At 44.6% G+C, this 19,104-nt stretch overlaps 1 protein-coding gene across 1 annotated transcript in view; it reads left to right on the top strand.

Annotated features, from left to right (window-relative positions):
- Cdep (Chondrocyte-derived ezrin-like domain containing protein) overlaps window positions 1-19,104 on the top strand; it is a 110,969-nt gene that overhangs the window by 19,548 nt on the left and 72,317 nt on the right. The window contains exons 6-8 of the mRNA XM_084593699.1: window positions 2,253-2,620; window positions 11,990-12,150; window positions 15,296-15,370. Of these exons, the coding sequence (XP_084449825.1) occupies window positions 2,253-2,620; window positions 11,990-12,150; window positions 15,296-15,370 (604 nt within the window). The remainder of the gene's footprint in view (window positions 1-2,252; window positions 2,621-11,989; window positions 12,151-15,295; window positions 15,371-19,104) is intronic.

The following is a 19,104-nucleotide window of genomic DNA, read 5'->3' as shown; positions in this document are numbered from 1 at the left end:
TTGTAATGAATGTGCTGATATTTTTCTTAACCATGTCAAATGCTACTTCACACATAACAAGATTTTACTTCATTTTTTTTTTCGCAATGTCATCCACTTTTGTTTGCAGACAGCTGGAAATAATTGCCGTCGTGGAGTGCTAAACAGTCTTTACAATTTACCAAGCGTCGGGAACTGCCTGTGAAATTTTATCATGCAAGCAGGGCAAAAAGTAGGGGCACACAGAGTGTACCTCAGCAGTTCATAGAATTGAATGTCTCAATTGCAGTAGTGCTGGATTAATTCAGATTGTGTCGTGGTATTAGCGTTCATAAACTTGCTGCTGGAACTTGACGCGAATGCTGTGTGGCCCATGACCAACTCACTTGCTGAAGTGGTGGAAAGTTCTTTGCATATGTGAGGACAGTGTGAGTCCTTAGTAGGTAAGCTTCAAGGTGTATGCTAATATCTTGGAGGCAAACAAAATAACATTTTGTTTATTTGTTCTGCTTGTGATTAATTTTTGCACTTTTATTCATTGCTTTTTTTGCACCCCACTTCAAGTTTTCCAGTGTTGTCACTACTGTATTCTGCATGCTCCATATTTAATTTCCAGAACTACTGCGGTGTTTTTCTTTTTTTTTTGCGATACATTTGTTGTAAACTTTCTTTCTTGTCATGTATGCCACTCCTGCTTGGGCTCAGGGCTGCAGTATTTTTGTTAACATATAAATGCAGAATGCAGTGTTATTACCTTTTGCTTCCTGCACTTTGCCGTCTATTTTGGCACTAGCTGCTGTAACTTTTCAAAACCATGTCTGTAGGACAACAGACAAGAGCTGCCAGAGTTGCCATTTCCTGCCGACTTGGTCATGCCATGTAGCGTCGTGATGTCACAGGCCCCCCTGACTAATTAGCGCCTGGCCATATCACTTGCCATCTGCCACCTGCCAGAGGCATGGTTGTTATTTTTTGCTCACAGCACTGACTACGCTGCTGGTGCTGGTTTTTCTGGAGAATGGGGTCTTTAAAACCTCTGTCATTCGGTGACACTCAATTCCCATATAGTAAATGGCCATTGAAATTTTCGAGGGTCATCGAGATGTGCCAAAGCTACATGGCAAATTTCAATGACCATTGAGTAGTGAGCGTGTCATCCGGCAGATGGTGCCACACGTAATAACACCCAGTAAAAATATGAAGTGAAACAGGATAGAACGAGGCAGATATCGCACTAAATGCTATCATTTAATGAAAGTTCATTCAGAGAAGGGTATTTAAATACCTCACAGCACGGCATCTCCCACAGACAAGCAGCGGTGGAACGACGACGAAGGATGTGCAGTTGCCGCATTCATTTTGCACCAGCGATGCTGCCACAGCTCGGCAGTGGTCTTCGCTGCGTTCGTAGTTGCTATCGTTAAAAGCACATGTACGGCTCTTCTTGGGCTCGGTTGTCGCAAAGCATGGTAAAGGGCGAACATGAGCTTAACACTGCAGCATGCCGCACTGCCAGATAACAGCAGCTAGACACCTTAGAACACCGTCAGTTTGTTTGCATCTGAACACCGCACATTCAGTAGAGCAATCATTTTGACTTGCGAGAAACTAGTTGACGAACTGTATAATTAAGTCTGAATAATTTAACCCAGATGTTTTCTTTCGTCTAAGTTTATGTCTTGCTTTTCACCTTAGGGTGAGTGCGGGGCTGCTCTCAATGTTCCTTGGCATTCCATTGGTCATTCACGAACCTCATTGGGTCAATGTCGATCTAGTTCAATCGTCATTGTAAACCCCTGTGTGGCAGTGGTAGATTTCCATTGAGTTCCGCCTCCATCGACTTGATGGGCATTGAAACTGCCCGTGTGAAGGGGTATAACACTGTTGCATTTAGCACCGAAGATGAGACAAGGTAGAGAAGGGGAACTGGTTATAGCTTTAGCCTCCTATCAATAAAGAAACATCGGGGAGCTTCCTTTGCCGAGTTAGATGCCTTCCTCTCTTTATGATGAGTACATAAAGGAACACCATCATCAAAATGCGTGGCTGTCAGCTGCTCAGGCAAGGCAACAATGGCATGAAAGCTTCTTTTACCTTCATGCAAGGTGCGGTTCTTATCTGCAAGGCCCATTCTTGGTAGTGGGTGCAAGAAACTAGTTTTCATTTCTTCCTGAAACTAGTTTCAGGAAGTGGCAGGGGCACTGGAGAACTTCAGAGACCTACGCTATGGGAAGTGTGGTGATGTGAACCATCCGTGTGTATGTGCTGTGCAGCCTCGTGTGGAGACTATGTGGCCGAGGACTACCCGGATGCGTCATACCTGTCCAGCTACAAGTTTGTCCCGCAGCAGGATGTGGCACTGGAGCAACGCATCATGGAATGCCACCAGCGGCACGTGGGCCAGTCGCCCGCCCAGGCCGACCTGAATCTGCTGGAGACTGCACGTCGCTGCGAACTGTATGGGGTGCGCCTTAGCCCTGCGCGGGACTCCGAGGGGCTAGCTCTCAACCTGGCCGTTGCTCACATGGGAGTCATGGTGTTCCAGGGCACCACGCGCATCAACACCTTTTCCTGGGCCAAAATCCGCAAACTCAGCTTCAAGCGCAAGCGCTTTCTCATCAAGCTCCACCCGGAGGGATATGTGAGTTTTGTCACCTCATGGCAAATTACCAAGGTGAAAGCTCATTAATTCACGCCTCATTAATCTTAACAAGTTGCCATGGCCCAGTCTAGACTGTAAAACGTATCCTTAATTCTGGGGGGGAAAAAAAAGAAAGCTGCCTCCACCAAAAATTTTAACTTTGTAACTGCACAGTGCCAAATGCCATTGTTGTTTACTGCCACCGGAAATGCACCTCGACTTGACGCTCCACCTCCACTCCATGGAGGGAAGAAAACAGCCGCTTCTCCGCTCCAGAGCCGATTCAGATTCATGAATGCCCCTCGGTATTTCCTCCGACAAGGTCTCGACGTTACGCCCTCCACTCGAAGCAGCGCAAAATGGTGTATGGGGGGGGGGGGGGGGGGGGCAAACTTTAGGCCCGAAAACTGCATGCTGAAGTATGTAACACGCTCAGTTGTTCATGTTGAGCCTTCTAAACAATGAGCCTTCTAAACAACTTTCACAGGCAACTTCGACGTTAACAGCGTAGTGGAGCTTGTTTTGCGGGCTGGATGAAAAAGGTTGCTGTGAAAAATGGCCGAAAATACTTTTGCACCTGGCAACGGTCGCTGCTGGTGACATAGAGCTTATGCAGAACATAATGTAGGCTTCGAGAAATGGTGTGAATAGACTTTATTTGATGTTAGATCTACGCTCATCCTTTGCCAATTTGCTTTCTTTCTTTTTTTTTTTTGTCGGGCTTTGGCAGATATGAAATTACATTGCAGGAAAAAAGGAAGTAAAAGTCGCCAACTCCTACGAACATGTCCTTGGCTTTCAGACGGCTCGGGTGTGGGCGGTGAAAACATGCGTGCTGCTTCCAAGTGCATTGCAGCTCATGCACGCTGAATTCGACTCTCCAGAAGCAAATGCCGCCAGCGGCTTCCAAACACGTTGGGAGTCTTAATTAAGTGAAAAGCCATGCCCTTCGCTGTGCCCACGCCACAGAAGCATAATGCGATGATAAACTATAGCACTGGTGTCTGCGACCGATCTCTGTTATCCATGCTCGGCACAAGCGGAAGGAATGGCAGGAGGCTAGGCATGACCACGCCCGTGAAACGATAACATGTCGGAAGTCCCGGGGTCGCTGTCACTCTCAGCCGATGCTTTAGAGAAAGGTTCGGTGCACGCTCGTCGCATCCACTTTCGTGAAAAGTTTTGTATACCGGTAGAACAAAGTTCACACAACAAGTGAGCAATGTGACGTCAGCCATGTTTACAAGTGGAACGGCCAAGGTATTGTCCTTGCTGACTCGAGATTCTCAAGAAAAGTTGAGTTTTCTCTGCCACTGAAGGAGCGATTCGAGTGGAGGTTGCTTTCTGAAACGAAAAACGGGCCTCGAGGGCCGCTCGGAGTAGAAGTTCGAGTGAAGGCATGTTTGTGAATACGGCGGGAAGTGTCAGATTTTGGAATGCAATTGGCTGCATTGCTTAGTGTTTTCATTGTTCTGCAGAGCATGTGTTAAGGCTGCTAGATGTCTTCATGAGCAAGGTAATGTGCTAAGACAGTAAAGGAAGGGATACAGAAAGCTAACAAATTTGAAATTGCGAAGAAGGTCGATGTTCTACAAGCGTTTTGTTAACTTAACTGTAAGCATAAAAGTCAGCTATTGTAGTGTTTTGCAACAAACATCAAGATATTTGATACATAGTGAAGCAGATAGCAATATTTGTGAACACTGAATGGTTTGGAGTATATTGAAGTTCTGGAACTCGTAAAAATGAGCTGCTGAGGAAGGAGCTGATAGTTTATGTACAGTAAAACTGCAATAATTTATTCTCTGTTAATTAAATATTCCAGATAATTTGAAGAACTTTTGCACTCATGTATGTTACAATATATATTTAGCCTCATAATTCGAAGCGGCAGCTTGCAACAATCCATTTGGTTAGAAGATACCGTATTTACTCACGTAATGAACCCACCTCTTTTCAAGAAAAATTGAAGAGAGTTTGGGGGTAGAATTCATTATGCGAGAAAAAACATTTTTTTTTTTTTTTTTTGCGAGAGTCGTCCACCCTCCCGCCCATCAGTCACCAACGAAAGCACGCGGTCAACCGCGATCATGACACCTTCATTTTTCGCTTCAAAAGGCGTTTGCTGCTTCATGCATTCCATTGATTTTGTGGCAGTGGACAGTGGATTTTGTGGATTGGGCCCACCGCCGGTGGGCCCAATTCTGCCGTGTTCTGAAAACCAGCACGCTTGTGCAACTGGACGAGCCGAGCGAGTAGCTGCTAGCTTACCAGTTAAGGTGGCGGTCCCACTCCAGCGGTGAAGAGACGACATTTTTGGCGATATTCATACGCCTACTGCGCCTCACTAGTTTAGTTTATAAATATGACTTCAATATATTTGTAAAGTTTATTTCCTCTCCTTTCTAATGGTGCATTTGATTTATAAATAGCTGCACCGATGTTTAAGCTGTAAAGGAGAACACAAAGGTAAGAAACGGCTTTTCAGCTCTACTTGTCTCGGGAAAAACAAAATTGTGCAAAATCTTTTGCACCTAGGAAAACACCGTTTGAGATGTTTTGATATTAGATGTTATTGAACAAAGTTAAGCATTTTTATTACTGTGTATCGCATAGTTTATTAGCCACGCGCCTGTGAAAAGTGTATAAAACAGGTAATTATACATACAATAACTTTCAAGATACGCATTCTGCTGCGGAGATTTTTTGCGCAGTTGGAGGTCGTACATAGTTCGCTTTTTCCTGAAAATATCATCTGTCTGCTTCATTTAGTGTAAAAGTTATTTGTGATCAAACTTTGCGTTTTTTGCAAAATGGCTTAAAGTATATGCTAAACTGTTCAAGTAATAAGCTCTTATCTGTGCTGAAATTTCGTGTGGAAAAACTTTGCACCTCGCTGTCAGAGGATAAGCATCGGTTTTGTTCTACGACTCTCGAGGAATGTGCACTGTCAGGATGATTTCAGCTAATTTTTTCGTGGTTCACTTGAAGCGCGCGAGCTCTTCATGAAATATTTTAAGCATGATTGAAATGCTCCATGGCTTGTTTGTTTCTGGCGAATATAACTTAAAGGTTCGGGCTTTCGTTCCCTTATTCAACCGGTAACAATTATCAACTACAAAGTCAAATAATAGTAAAATAACAGAGCCACATGTGATAAACGTAGTAGGTAGCGCCATCTATGAAATTTCATGTGCACTAAAATGTCGCAGTTCAGAAAAATTACGAGGATGGCGCCACAAACACCCTGAATCGAGGGGTATTTACGAGAAGGTATTGTGCTTCTACAACGTTTTCCCTTTGCCCTTTCCTTTCCATCGGGCGAGAGAGGTAAACACTGGCGAGTCGGGTCGAGTGGTCGGGTCGAACTGAGGTGCACGTGCTTCGCGCACTCAGGTGCTTCGCGCATGCGCAGTAGCGCTACTTGAAAATGGTCCCTTGACAAATGTACACTTGCTTGCTTTGAGATTTATTTATCGCCTCGAATTAAGTGTGTCATACTGTTTGTGTGCCGAAACGTTGCCAGCTAAGGCTCTCGCGCTACTTACTTACTCTACTTACTCAGCAAGATATAATCGTGGCGGAGATATCGAAATTTTTTTTCTTGTTTTGTTTTGTAGTCTTGTAGCGCCCCTCGCGCCGCGCTTTTATCACAAACAACGGAACGGCGCTGGACAAAGAAGAATTTGGCACTAAGCGTCTCAGTGAAAGCAGCAGCAAAAAAAAAAAAAAAAAAAAAAGACAGTTCGAACCCGAACGCTGTCGGAGCTGGTTATTCCTCGTCTTAGCTCCGCCACAAAGCTATCTTCAGATGTTCGCGGTGTTAGCATATATTGTGAGGATGTGGAATTTAGACTTCTTTTTCCAGTGGCAAGAAGGAAAAATATCTTCCCCTTTCTACGATAAAATGAATAGTAGGGCACGGAACTATAACACTGCATAAATTAATATAATTTCAAAGAGCGTCTCCCTAGGAAAAATTGCACGAATACTTGTACCCTCTGCCACTTTACTGGTACAGATAAAATGTTTCGACAGTCTGCCAAGTACAACTTCAAAACCTGAACATGCACAAGCATGCCTCTTCAACCTTCCCACTGAAGTTCCTATATAGCGCAAGCAGTGCAGGCTCCAAAGAAAAGGAGAAAAAATGATATAGTGGGCAGCCGAAGATAATCACCAGCGTTTCAGTCATGTTTTTTTTCTTTCCTTTTTTTTTTCCGAATGTTGCGTTCCGGTGATGATAGTAAAGGTGCCGCAGTAGCTGCCGGGGATGTTTTCGGTGAATGGGCAAGCAGGAAACAGCCATGTGAAGCTTCTCCAATACAAAAATGTGATGTTGAATCGGGTTTTGCCACTGCATTTCCGTCATTCCCCTCACTAAAAATTAAAAAAGAATGATGAGGCTCAACGCAACCGAATGTCGAGCTTAGCTCAAATGAGAGAAACCACTGTAATCAAGAGTTCGACGAAATGCAGTCTGATCAGGTGGTGGCATAAAAAAATATACAGGCTCACTGACCAAGTCAAAGTTTCATGAAAACGTACTATCGTTTCGGCAGCCCTACAGCTTCCTTGTTCGAGAAACCAGACAAAAAGCATTCGTTTATATCTTCTTCAAATACTTTGACTTGATCAATGGCCCTATATATATATATATATATATATATATATATATATATATATATATATATATATATGAAAACACTGAATTGGTTTCCCGTTTGATGTTTTTATTTGCGCTTACTTTATTTATTTTATACGTGCATGATGTCCCGTCCTCTTCCCAGGTAATTCCGCTTCTTGGAGGGGGATATACCGCGGATTGTCCGAAGCATTACGGCGTCTAGGGTAAACCGTTGATGCATTCGGCAGGGAAGCTGGTTTGGCGTTCATTTTGCTATAATGCTATACTTGCCTAGCATCGCCTGCTACCGCGCTTTGCCGCTGTGGCCGGGGGCTTGGAGAGTTCGGTCTAGTTTGCCTGGGCACAGTGAAGACGGCGATGTTGCTATGGTGATGGCTCTGTTTACGATTCTTAGAAAAACGCGCCACTCGCGCAAGTGAGCAACAGAGCTAACGCTCTAAAAGCCCGTCGGCAGGCAGAGCGTTTCCAAAAGAATGGGGCCCTTATCTCGAGTAAGGTAGATACCGTGTCAGCCAGGCGTCCACTCACCCGCCGTCTCAACGCCCAATTTATTGACTTTATATTTGAACCTTGTTTGAAGCAACTCGACTTCCTGTGCTCTGAAAGGTATCCGATCATGTTAGCAAAAGTGACATAGAAGCGTGTGAGAATTTCGAAGCATACAAAGAACGTGCTTCCGTTTGACCACATGAAGCAAAACCGCTGTACTGCATTGGTATGGACAAATTCACAAATTATAGCACATGCCAAATCTGACCGAGCGCGATCTGATCGATGCGTCTAATCGTTTGGCATTTGCAGGAAAACATTTGGTAAGCATGGGCGCTCTTGCATGGAGTAAAAATTGGGCTCTGATTATTATGTTGCAAATGTGTGAATGTACAAGTGCCACATCACGAAATTATTTACTACCAACACATGAAGCCAAAAGGCGGGCTCAACACTAAAGTATACTTGTTGCATACGTGTGTGCGCCCTGTAAAATGAGTACAATAAAGTAGGCTACAAGCTACAGTAGTCCACCCAATATATTGGTTCAGAAAGCGCATACATCATCACGGGAAGCTGCAGCAGGACAGGTCAGCGTCTTCCATAGCATGCTACTTTTCACATCAGATTTCAGTGTCGAGTGAAATTCTGCAGGAGAAAAATGTTTCTAGGGGATTGATTGTTAAAATTTTATTCTAATTGCCTGAAAATACTGTGTTCCTTTAATTGCACACACACACACACACACACACACACACACACACACACACACACACACACACACACACACACACACACACACACACACGCACGCACGCACACGCGCACACGCGCACGCACGCGCGAGCGAATAAATAAAATGAAGACTGTGGAGCATCCAACTGGAAGTGGGGAAGTGGCCGCCATAAGCGCCTAAAAAACTGTCCCCGTTAGGTCCTTTCTTCTGACAACCTTCCTTTACAACCCCTTCTCCCCTTCCCCCATTTCCCACATAGTTTAGTGTGAATGCGCCTCCTCAGTGCCGAAGAGAGCATGAATGCATGCCGGCCTCCTGCGCGATACATAGCCTCTTGGTGGATTTCACATCTATTTCGGAATATCGATTCATCTCAAAAGGAAAAAATTGGCAATCATTCACTTATTTGCACATTGTAACTTACCAGCTCTAGTTTCCAAGATTGGACAAGCACGAACAAAAAATAAACAAGGGCGACTGTTGACTGAAGTTCAGCTAATTATAGCTATATTATCATATTTGTAATCACGTTTGATAAAGCAAATTTCTGGTGACCGCAAGAGCTGACAGCTTCCACTATAGTCAAGGAGTGTTCCGATCCTTACTATATCTATGGCATCAACAATAGGGAGGTTTAGAATATGGTACCCCTACCGCTTAGGGGGACAGGGCAATAGCGCGGGTGACAGTAGGAGCACAATTCTCTATTATAGCGCTCCGCTATTACTCTATCCCACTTACGGATAGGGTCGCCGTATTCTAAAGCTCGCTAATGATCACTCGATTGCACAGCCCAAAAGACGAGGATCAAAAGAACACAAGACAGGCGCCGACTTCAACTAAGGTTCATTGACGAAGTGTGCAGAAATAGTGTCATTCGCTTTTCCTTTTCACTCGTACTAAGATTGCACTGTGCAATCATGTTGACACCCTGTTTTATTTGTGTTCAGTCAAGCTAGCCTACTGCAGTCCAGTCCAACCCCCTCACGCTCGGCGGGTAGGAGCAATGTTCGTGGCTCTACAGGGGAAACTATACTTCGTCTCACAAGATATCTGCAGCACTGCGAAAGGCAGAGGAGCCCTTTCAATTGTGCTCCTAAGTGCCTCTAGCCTGTGCGCACTATAATAGAGAATTGTGCTCCTACTCTCACCCCCGCCAATTTGGGGGGGGGGGGGGGGGGGCGAGAGGCGAAGCACAATTGCCTATTGTACGCGTGATTCTGGTTGGACCGGCTGGGGTGCCTCTGCTTTTCGCTGTGCTGCAAACATCTTGTGAGACGAAGTATAGGCAAGAGAGGGAAGCCTCTTGTCCAATTGTCAGGGCGCGTATTGTTCGAAGTAGTGGTGCGGTGGGTTGAAGAGGGGAGTTCAATGGGGCAGCCCATGCTGCGCAGGACGGGGACAAAAATCCTTCCCTTCTCTGCCTGGACACTGCTGTGGAGCCGCAAAAATCTTTGAAAGTCCACGCAGCAACACAAGAAAAGCGTTCAGGCAGCTCAAGTCGAGAGGGCTGAGTGGCTGGGTACTCAATTCCTCAGTCATGGATTAGTGGCGTAGCCTGGTGGCAGAATCTGAACTACTTCCAAGATGGCGACCGTAGAACCGCCACCTTAAGGGCCCTGGCACTCTGTCAAGTTTCCCCAACCCCCCTTCCCCCATCACCACAAGAGCTTACTTCAAAAGATACATATGCACTGGGATGGTATTGCTGCGCAGCATCTTGGCACGCTGGCAAGAAATGTGCTGTGAACTGTGGCGGTGACGGCACTAAACGAAGAGACGCGCTATGACTGTTTTTTTTTTAAATTCTCAGCAGCAAAAGTGGGGGGTGGGTTCATTATGCAAGTAGGTTCATTACGCAAGTAAATAGGGGTGCTATGCTTGAATGTCCAATCCGAAATTTTGGTATGAGCCCGAGGAAGCAACTGCCTTTCAAAGCTGCGAAATGGCACCATGAATGATGCCAATGTTTGATATGTGAAGCAACCCAGGCCTAGTTTTCTCAGCACAATACTATACCAGTTCGTTCTTTGTTTTGTGGACTGCTGAAGCGTGTGGTGTCCAGAAGAGAAGGGGGCTTTGCTGCAATGCAGCAGGAGTACCTGTAATGGTTTGTGCTGCCTGTGTCAGTATCACTATTCTCGGCACATTGGCAAGGCATTACTACTGTGCATGTGAGGCTGCAACATGCAGTTTAGGCTCGAGTAGGACTATTTTGATGATCGCTTACCATGCCGTTCATACCTGAACGTTTCTTGCCTTTGGGAGCTTGTTCGAATCAACTGGTGTGATATCTGTAGCATCAAAATTGCGAGCATGCAATGCCCTGGTATTATATGGACATTGGCTGGTACTGCTTTGACAGTTAAAATTATTTTGTTTTCCAAACAGGAAGAGATAGGAGGTAGATGCCACCCCCTGTCCTCTGGTTGCTCTGCCAGTCATGGCTCTGGTTTGCTTTCTGTCTCCATTTTGGAGGCCACCCTGTTGCGGGGGTGTTTTGCTTTGAATTATCGATGTTGGATCAGACTTGCATCCTTTGTAGTGGGCTTTTTTATACACTGACATTAATAGAATGTTGACGGACTATGTAGTTAAGTTCGTGCTATCCGAAAGTTCGAACTACGGAAGTTTGAGATAATGAGCTTTCAGTGTGCTGTGTGCTGTGTGGTTAGGAATTTAGCGCAATATTTAACAGAAGAACTATTTTTGAGGGAAAACAAGCCACCTAGATAGGGTCAGACAAAAACTTAGCACATTTCCATGCAGGCGTCTTTTTCCATGATTTTTCCCAAAGGTTCATAGTGATTCAGGTGTTAAACGAAGCAGCATGTAATTTTGCAGAAAAGAAAATCGAATTCGTTAATGCTATATCTGGCTGAGATAATGGCACGCTCATGGGATTAAGACTCAATTTCATAAATCCTGCCCATGACTGCACATGTAGTCACGGCAGTTTTTTTTTTGCGGAGAATATCCGAGCACAAAGCCAGTAGACAGCAACAAGTCAGTGGCAAGCAGCAAGCAAGAGACAGCAGCCCAGTCTCACTGTGGGCTCATGGCATATTGTCGACAGCTGATGTCACTCGTTCAGTGCCAGTGATTAGCCATCTGGCCACCCAGAAATTAATGACAACATTCAGTGAGCTGTTTTGACATGTGACTGTTACGCCAAACTTCGGTTTATTCTTGCCATAAAATGAAGCAGGATTGAGATATGGACTCGAAGGAAAACAAATTGTAGTGAATAGTTTGTGATTGTGAATTGGGGGTCACCACTTTTGTCTGAGCAGGTTGGTTCTTGTTGTGTATTAAAAGGAAAGCAAAAGCAGACAAGGCAGAAGCAAGGCATGGAGATTTGGATGAGATAGGCACTGATTGGGAAGGGAAGCATATTTCTTGACTGAGGGCAGTATGGGTTAGATTTTACACACCAAATACTATGTATGGAGCTGTTTGGATTCGTTGTAAATGGCTACCCCTTGCTGTTTGCCAGGGCTACTACAAGGACACAGTGGAGTACTTCTTTGAGAGTCGCAACGAGTGCAAGAATTTCTGGAAGAAGTGCATAGAGCACCATGCCTTCTTCCGCTGCACTGAGGTCAAGAAGAGTCCCCGACAGAAGGCACGACTTTTCAGCCGAGGCTCGTCCTTCAGGTGAGGCCACTCCCGTTTCTCTTTGCCCACCATCCACGCTTTTCAGAATTGTGAGGCCACTCCCGTTTCTCTTTGCCCACCATCCACGCTTTGCAGAATTGTTAATCGCTCAAGAAATTCGTGTTGCTCTCAGCACTGCGAGGGGCTCCTAGGTGGACATTGATGCCAAGGCTGCTTCATTGATGAAGGGAGTGGTAACATTGTATTGTGTATGCAGCAAAGGCAAGCAAAGGTTGACTGAACTGATTTTGCCTAAAACACTAATTTCGTATCTGGTAATATACTTTAGGCTTCCTCGATTAGTAAAACTTATCAACAGGCAAGGGTCTTTACTGTATTAGTTTCAAACATTGGCTTGCCAGCTCTAAAAATTTTGAAAGTACGTGGCAGCTTCACAAGTCGACCTTGCCTTCAGACTCGCTTTACAACTAAAATCAGCTAAAAGCCCTCATCCTCACACTACACATTTATTACGGGAATAACTGAGGGACATGATGCATTGAGGTGCCCTACTGGAAATGAAAAAAGGCATAAGCCCTTTGATTTGCCATTTTCATGGCCAAAAGTTCAGAAATTTTTGTAGGCAACACTGCGTTTGCGACTTTACAAACAATAGTCTTGCATTATTGCATGCTTCTCTTGTGAGCAACTGATTTTCTGGCTTGTATTAGGTTGTCTTAGGCATTTTGTGAACTAAGTCATCATTCCTAACTGCCATTTCAGCTTTTCAACAAGTGTAGGAGTGTTTTTTCAATAATGTCCTTAATGTCATTGCTGCATCGACAAGAGCTATACCAAAGCATCGTTCCTATCCACAAACTAAATTTAGTTTTTTGGTTTGCAGTTTTCACTGTTTAAAATTACCTCTACTTGGTATTTTGAAAAACAATTTGTTATGCTGGAAGCCGGTTGTCCAAGGAATCAGAGGCAACACAATGGAGATGCCCTTTAGTACTAATAACTAATTGTTATCGCATTAACTCATGTACTTCAGATATTTAACGATTCAGCATCTGATATGACAACTCGCAGGTGTTCTTTTTCCTTATAAAACTTTCTTTTTTTAAAAACTGTATTCCTAGTTGGCAAACTGTGAAATTTGCTTCTTTCACCTGATTCTCATGTTAAATCTAGACTGCTATATTTGCTGATGCCACTTAGATGCAAAAAACTTGGGATATTACCGGGACCTCCCAATTATGCTACACCTTCAGAGCTGATTTATTTCTCAAATGCTAAGCTGACACTTGTGCCTTTGCTCCCTCATGGTGCCCTCTGCACTCCACTGTCTGCTTCAGAAATGTGCACATATAGTCTCGGTTTAGTTCGGGAAACGTTTGGATCTATCTGTTCAGTGGTCAGGGCCAAAATGGTGCAGCTGCCATTGCCATGAAAGCAGATAACGGCATTTGTGTTTGATAAATGACAATATGACTCAGTAGTAGTTATTCCACTCATCAACAACGCTGTTGCTGAAGTTTGGCAAGGAAACCACTGTGCACACTTCGCACTACATCTCAGAAGTTAACACATGCATGCAATCTGATGCGTGTCGACATATAGGTCTGTCATGCTTGGTAAAACGAGCATGCTTGTGATCTAAATCGGGGAGACCGGTAATATCTGTCTGCGCATGCAAAACACACAACAATGGAAGACAAAATAAAAGCAGTAACACTTTAATGTAGTTTAACGCATCTTAACATTCTCCAGAAAATCCGGTGTTGGCTCTCTGAGTGAAAGCACTCAGAGTGTGGCTAACGACATATAGAAAATAATATGAATTTGCATAAAATTTGGTCTCTGCTCATTCATCTTGGAGTGCTCACAGTTTTGTCTGCAGTAATGTTGAAAGTTATGCTGCAAGGCTCTTATTTCTGTGGGTGGTTAACTTTAGTCCAGAGCATTGTTTTTGGTGTTTGCAATTTTTCTGCTGCCAGTCTTCTCCAAAACTTGGCTCTGTCTTATCCTAGTGTGTGCTTAAATTGTTCTTTGCTTTTACTGTCAGCAGCAAAGTTTATGGGGTGCGATTGTGGGGAAGAAAAAAAAATTTCTTCAGCTATGCAATTCACTCAACTGAAATATGCCAAGATAAAAGGGTGAGTGAGTGCTGCATCCACCGGTGACAATACCGTGCTAGTCCACGAGGCAGACCGTGAGCTACAATAAATTTTGCCTTGAGCACATGCATCCCATAAACTTTTGCAGCCAATAGTACTTAGGAGCAGTCCCACATGCTGTGTTTTGATTTCCACCTAAACTAAATATCCATGTGCAATCTAGAACCTTTGGTCTGGGAACCTGGATGTGATGAACCTCCTATGCAGGGCAGATTCATTGCATTTGTGTTTGTCAGAGCTGCATGTGTTGTGAACATGATTGCATGGTCATGGCATTGAAATTGATTTTGTGCCCACTGTCATAGGCACACGAAGACAGCGTGCTAAGGTGTAGCTTCGTGGTGCCAGAATATGAGTGCATTCAATGTGTGTTTGGGAGCATTAATTTCTCCAACCTTAAGCGTTGTGCTTTCCTTAATGGGCTGCACAGATTCTTGAAGTTGATGCAGCTGAGCAGCATTCGTGTGCGCATGCTGTGTGAAGAGGTGGTTGTGCGGAGTGGTGGGTCCACCACCAGCATGGTCCTTCTTCTCCCGGGCATTCAGCTGGTGTGGCATGTGGGGCGCATGATGAATGTTGTGTTGCCTCGTTAGCAGGTCCAGCTGTGGTGTGGCGTTGGAAGAGCCCCGTGTTCCACCCTACTGCGCCAGCCAGGACCTGGGTTCTTTTCAGCCCCGCACGTCTCCCTTGGCAGAAAGTGGGCCTCCCCAGAAGACAGGCAGCTTTGCCCTGGCATCCGCAGGGGTGATAATGTTGCTGTTGTAGTTGCTGTGGCATTGATGTGGCATGCCCTCAGAAGACCCTTCCCTGCCCGCCCCCATTTGTTTCTGTTTGCTCACAACACGTCATGAAAATTGTGTGCTTCGTCTGAGAACATAAAAACACCATCTTTTGTGAGATCATTGAGGCCCATTTTGAGGCTGCCTTAGGCAGATCAAGCGGCAGCCATATCTGCGACACATGTGGTCAGAGTCGCCCATAGTCAGGAGGTTAACGAAAGATGTGCTTTTTTCTTCTCTTTGCAGGTATAGTGGTAGAACGCAGAAGCAGATTGTTGAATATGTTAGGGAGAACTATGTCAAGAGGCAGCCATTTCAAAGGTACATACTCGGTCCCCAATACTTTACCGTTTGACACTCAAATGCCTTAACCGGTATGTGGCAAACATCTTTTTGCTCTCTCTCTCTCTCTCTCTATCTCTCGTCCGCCCCGGTGCTTTTCTCTGCAGCCATTTTCCTGCACCCTTTGACACACTGGCAGATTTCTGTTTATGTTGCCTTCCCCTCAGTGCAGCTTTGGTTCTCCGCCCTTGCTGCTTGTCAAGCATGTTGGTTGGTGAGCAGAATGGCATGTCAGATGCATGGGCTGTACGTCATGCCGGCGTTGCGGTTACCCCTGCGGCATGCTACACAGTCCACATCCACAGCATGTGAACACGTCATAGCTTCCTCTGTATAGAATGTATAGGTCACAGCTTCAGCTACCTGGAAAGTTGAGTGCGCTGCTTTGGTGCAGTTATTGAGCCGCAGCATTGACTCTCTGCTAACTCAGTAGTGTGCCGTGCCTTCTCACCCACTCTCTTGCTCTCGTTATGGTATCCCGCAAAATGCATAGCTGATTGCATTGCGTCATGCTTCTGAAGGTTGTTATCTTGTTAAACCTATGCCAAGCCATTAAGTCATTCTTTCAAGTTGTTTTCGTTTGAGCGGCAGCCTTTATTTACTGAAGTTGCTGACTGGTTTCTTGCACTGTGCAGAATTCACAGAATGGTATGAAAATTCCACACGCTTGTAAAAGATAACTTTGCTGATAAAATGCGACTTGAAAAATGCAGATTTCTCCACTTACAGGTTGGCGCGACTGTGCCTGCATTTGAGTCAGAGTCACGCTTTGTACATGTCTGCACTGCATTCTTTCGTGCCATACATCACCAGTACCATAATGTCTACATGCCTGCATGCAGCAAACAAATCCACAAGCCAACTCTGTGTTAGCATGCCACAATGCATGCCCCTCAGTTTCATCTGATGCACACAACACAAGCCAAGGTCTTATTCTCTGGGCCTAGAGAGGGAACTTTCACTAAGAAGTGACCACTTTTGAGCATGCTTGATGGTTGTAGGTTCCTCAACATGCAAGCAGTCTAAATTATCAGAGTCCGAAAAATTTGTAGGCCACTATATAGTATGCACAGCTATTACCATTTGCTGTAGGAGGCTTTTGTTTGCAGTTGCGGACTGCCCTATTCTACTGCAAAAAGTACAGAAATACAGTAGAGCCTGGGTATATTGAAACGAGGTACCTTGAATTATTGTCCGTACTGAACGCATGTATTATCTCCTTGAAAGTCCTATCTAAAAGTGTAGTGGACCCTGGCAGTACATCATCATAATTTTATTGATAAATCTATATATATTAGTGCAATAGCATTTAAGGCCCAGAAAATGCAGCATTGTCAGCATTACCAGCTCGCGCAAATATCTTCTTTGAACTTTGTCAGCATTTTCAGTAAACACTTCGTGGGCGTAGTTCTGGTAGGTGGTAGTTGGCAGTTGACGTGACTGGGTACTGATTGATTGGCAAGCTGCATGATGATGTCACAACACATGGCATGCCAGGAGCTACCAACTCAGAGCTACCCAGGACCCTCGAGAGTAATGTATGTGTAAGACACGCTACTCCTAGGCCACGCAGGCATGTCGATATTGCTCGAATAAAGCTGGGCCCTATAAGTATCTGTGTTGGGTGGTCTAGTACATAATTGGGTAGCGTATGTCTTTATGCTAACCAATATGCACAAGTTAACAGGGACACAAGTTAAGGGATCAACGGTAGAGGGAATAGCAAAGTGCATTTACACAGACAATCCTTAAGAGGAGCCGCAGACAGGAGCCATTAACACTATCGCTTCATAGTCTTGTAGGTGCAGCTTAGGTGTCCGCCTTAAACTGGTGCTTCTCTTAGCGGGACTCTTTGTCACTTTTCACATACAAAAATGTGTCAGCGGCCCGTCCGTGAGCACTTGCTGGCACTAAGAAATCATGACGTGAAAGTCATTTGTGCTTGATGATGGACTTCTATCTTTTCGTCTCCTTTTTTTTTCCAGGCCACATAGCTGTCATGCACTGCCAACAAAACCTAGCAGTGGCCTTCAGCTCGCTTGCTTTGCCCTTTTCAATGCCAAAGGCGTTACAGAAGCCACTTGTCTCTTGACTTTAATGAGCATTTATTTTATTTATAGTGTACTGGTAACAGGATTGGTTATCCTACAATATGCATGCCTAGTTGCAAAGAACTGTTCTCTTTAGCTTCAATGCAAGGCTGGTTAGGTCTCGTAAGGCATAGCGAGCAGTGCACTGGCAGTACACTGCCAGCAAGTTTGTCACTAAGCTGGGCGAAAGGCATTTTTCTTCTAGGTTGCAGGTCAGTAAAGGTTCGCAGGGGCTTGAAATTTTTCAGTTGCAAAGTTAATATCTTGGTATTTTAATTGCTGAACGATAGAAATAGAGTGTGTTCAAATTTATTCTAAGCAAATTGAAGACATTCTCAATTTCTTGCATGGTTTACAAAGCCCTGTCTTCATGCCCAATCTTTTGAGCCATGACTCATGATTCCCATCCCTCTCATGAGCAGTCTGGGGCTGGGAAGTGAAGGGATTGTTGTGGCATACATATGAAGCCGATGGTCATAAAAAGCAAGTAACTCATGGGGGATGTTTCTTTTTTATTTTTTTTTTATTTAAATAGTAATGTTGATCAATAGGGGATTATTCGTGCTTTTATTTTATGGCCAAAAGGTAACTGATTGGAAAGTAGAAGCAGAAGCAAAAAAATTTGGGAGACTCTTAAGCCCTGCCTAGAAGGATGTGTGCTACGGTATTAATGGCTTACATCTGCAGCTCCTTTTGTGGATCCCCGTTCGCATGCAGACATTATGCTACTCACTTAATGACTAGTCCTTTAATTTGTGCATCTATTATCTCGCACATACTCATTAGCATACATTTGTAAGCTACCACATTATACGAGAAACTACCCGACAGATATAAACTACCACTTAACCAAGCCATACGAACATACCTTTCATGGCCTAAGGTGACGGTGTTTTGCTTGAGATCCAAGGGTCTCAGATTTTATTTTAATCTTGCCCTCTCGTCTCAAAGGAGTAGCCCCAGCTGGCACTCCTGCCATTTCAGATGGTCTCTTCATATATTTGCCAACTACCAACTGCCAGAAACGCTCATGACTTTTTGCTCACAGTGGCAATGTCAGATGTTCTGCTGTACAGTGCCTTTAACACTGTCATGTTGAAAGGCCACAAGCCACCAATGGGATCTGGACTCGTGACCTCTGAATTTTGTGCACAGCGCTCTGTCAACATAAGCAAGCAGTGCTATGATAGGGGCCAGTTGGTTCTGCATGTTGATTCTCAGCGCGCTAGAATACACTAACAGTTGAAAAAACGTGAAAACAGACGGGACAAACAGAGCGTGAATTCAAAACTAAGCAGTTGTCAGTTTGCTCTTTGTTCGTCCTGTCTGTTTTCAAGTTTTTTCAACCGTTAGCATATCCTAACGTGCTGAGAACCAACAACTGTCAACATAGCTGAAGCAGCAGCTCCCCAGTCTCCTAATTATGCAGTTACCGTAAAAAGCCATGCATAGTACGAGGTTTTTCCCCCTGATTTTATCATGTCAGATATCTGCCTCATATTATATGCAGATGCAAATAAGTTTTAGCCTAAATTCGCAGTTCTGGCCTCATTATTAATCAGCGCTATCGGCATCAGCGTTCTAGCCAGAGGAGGCGCTACCTAGCGGTGGAATCTGCTGACT

This window comes from Amblyomma maculatum, chromosome 2 (assembly GCF_055883805.1).
Source record: "Amblyomma maculatum isolate TAMU_Amacu chromosome 2, ASM5588380v1, whole genome shotgun sequence".
Taxonomy (NCBI): Eukaryota; Metazoa; Arthropoda; class Arachnida; order Ixodida; family Ixodidae; genus Amblyomma; species Amblyomma maculatum.
Note: the sequence above shows the minus strand (reverse complement) of the source record. Positions and strands in the feature narration are given on the sequence as shown.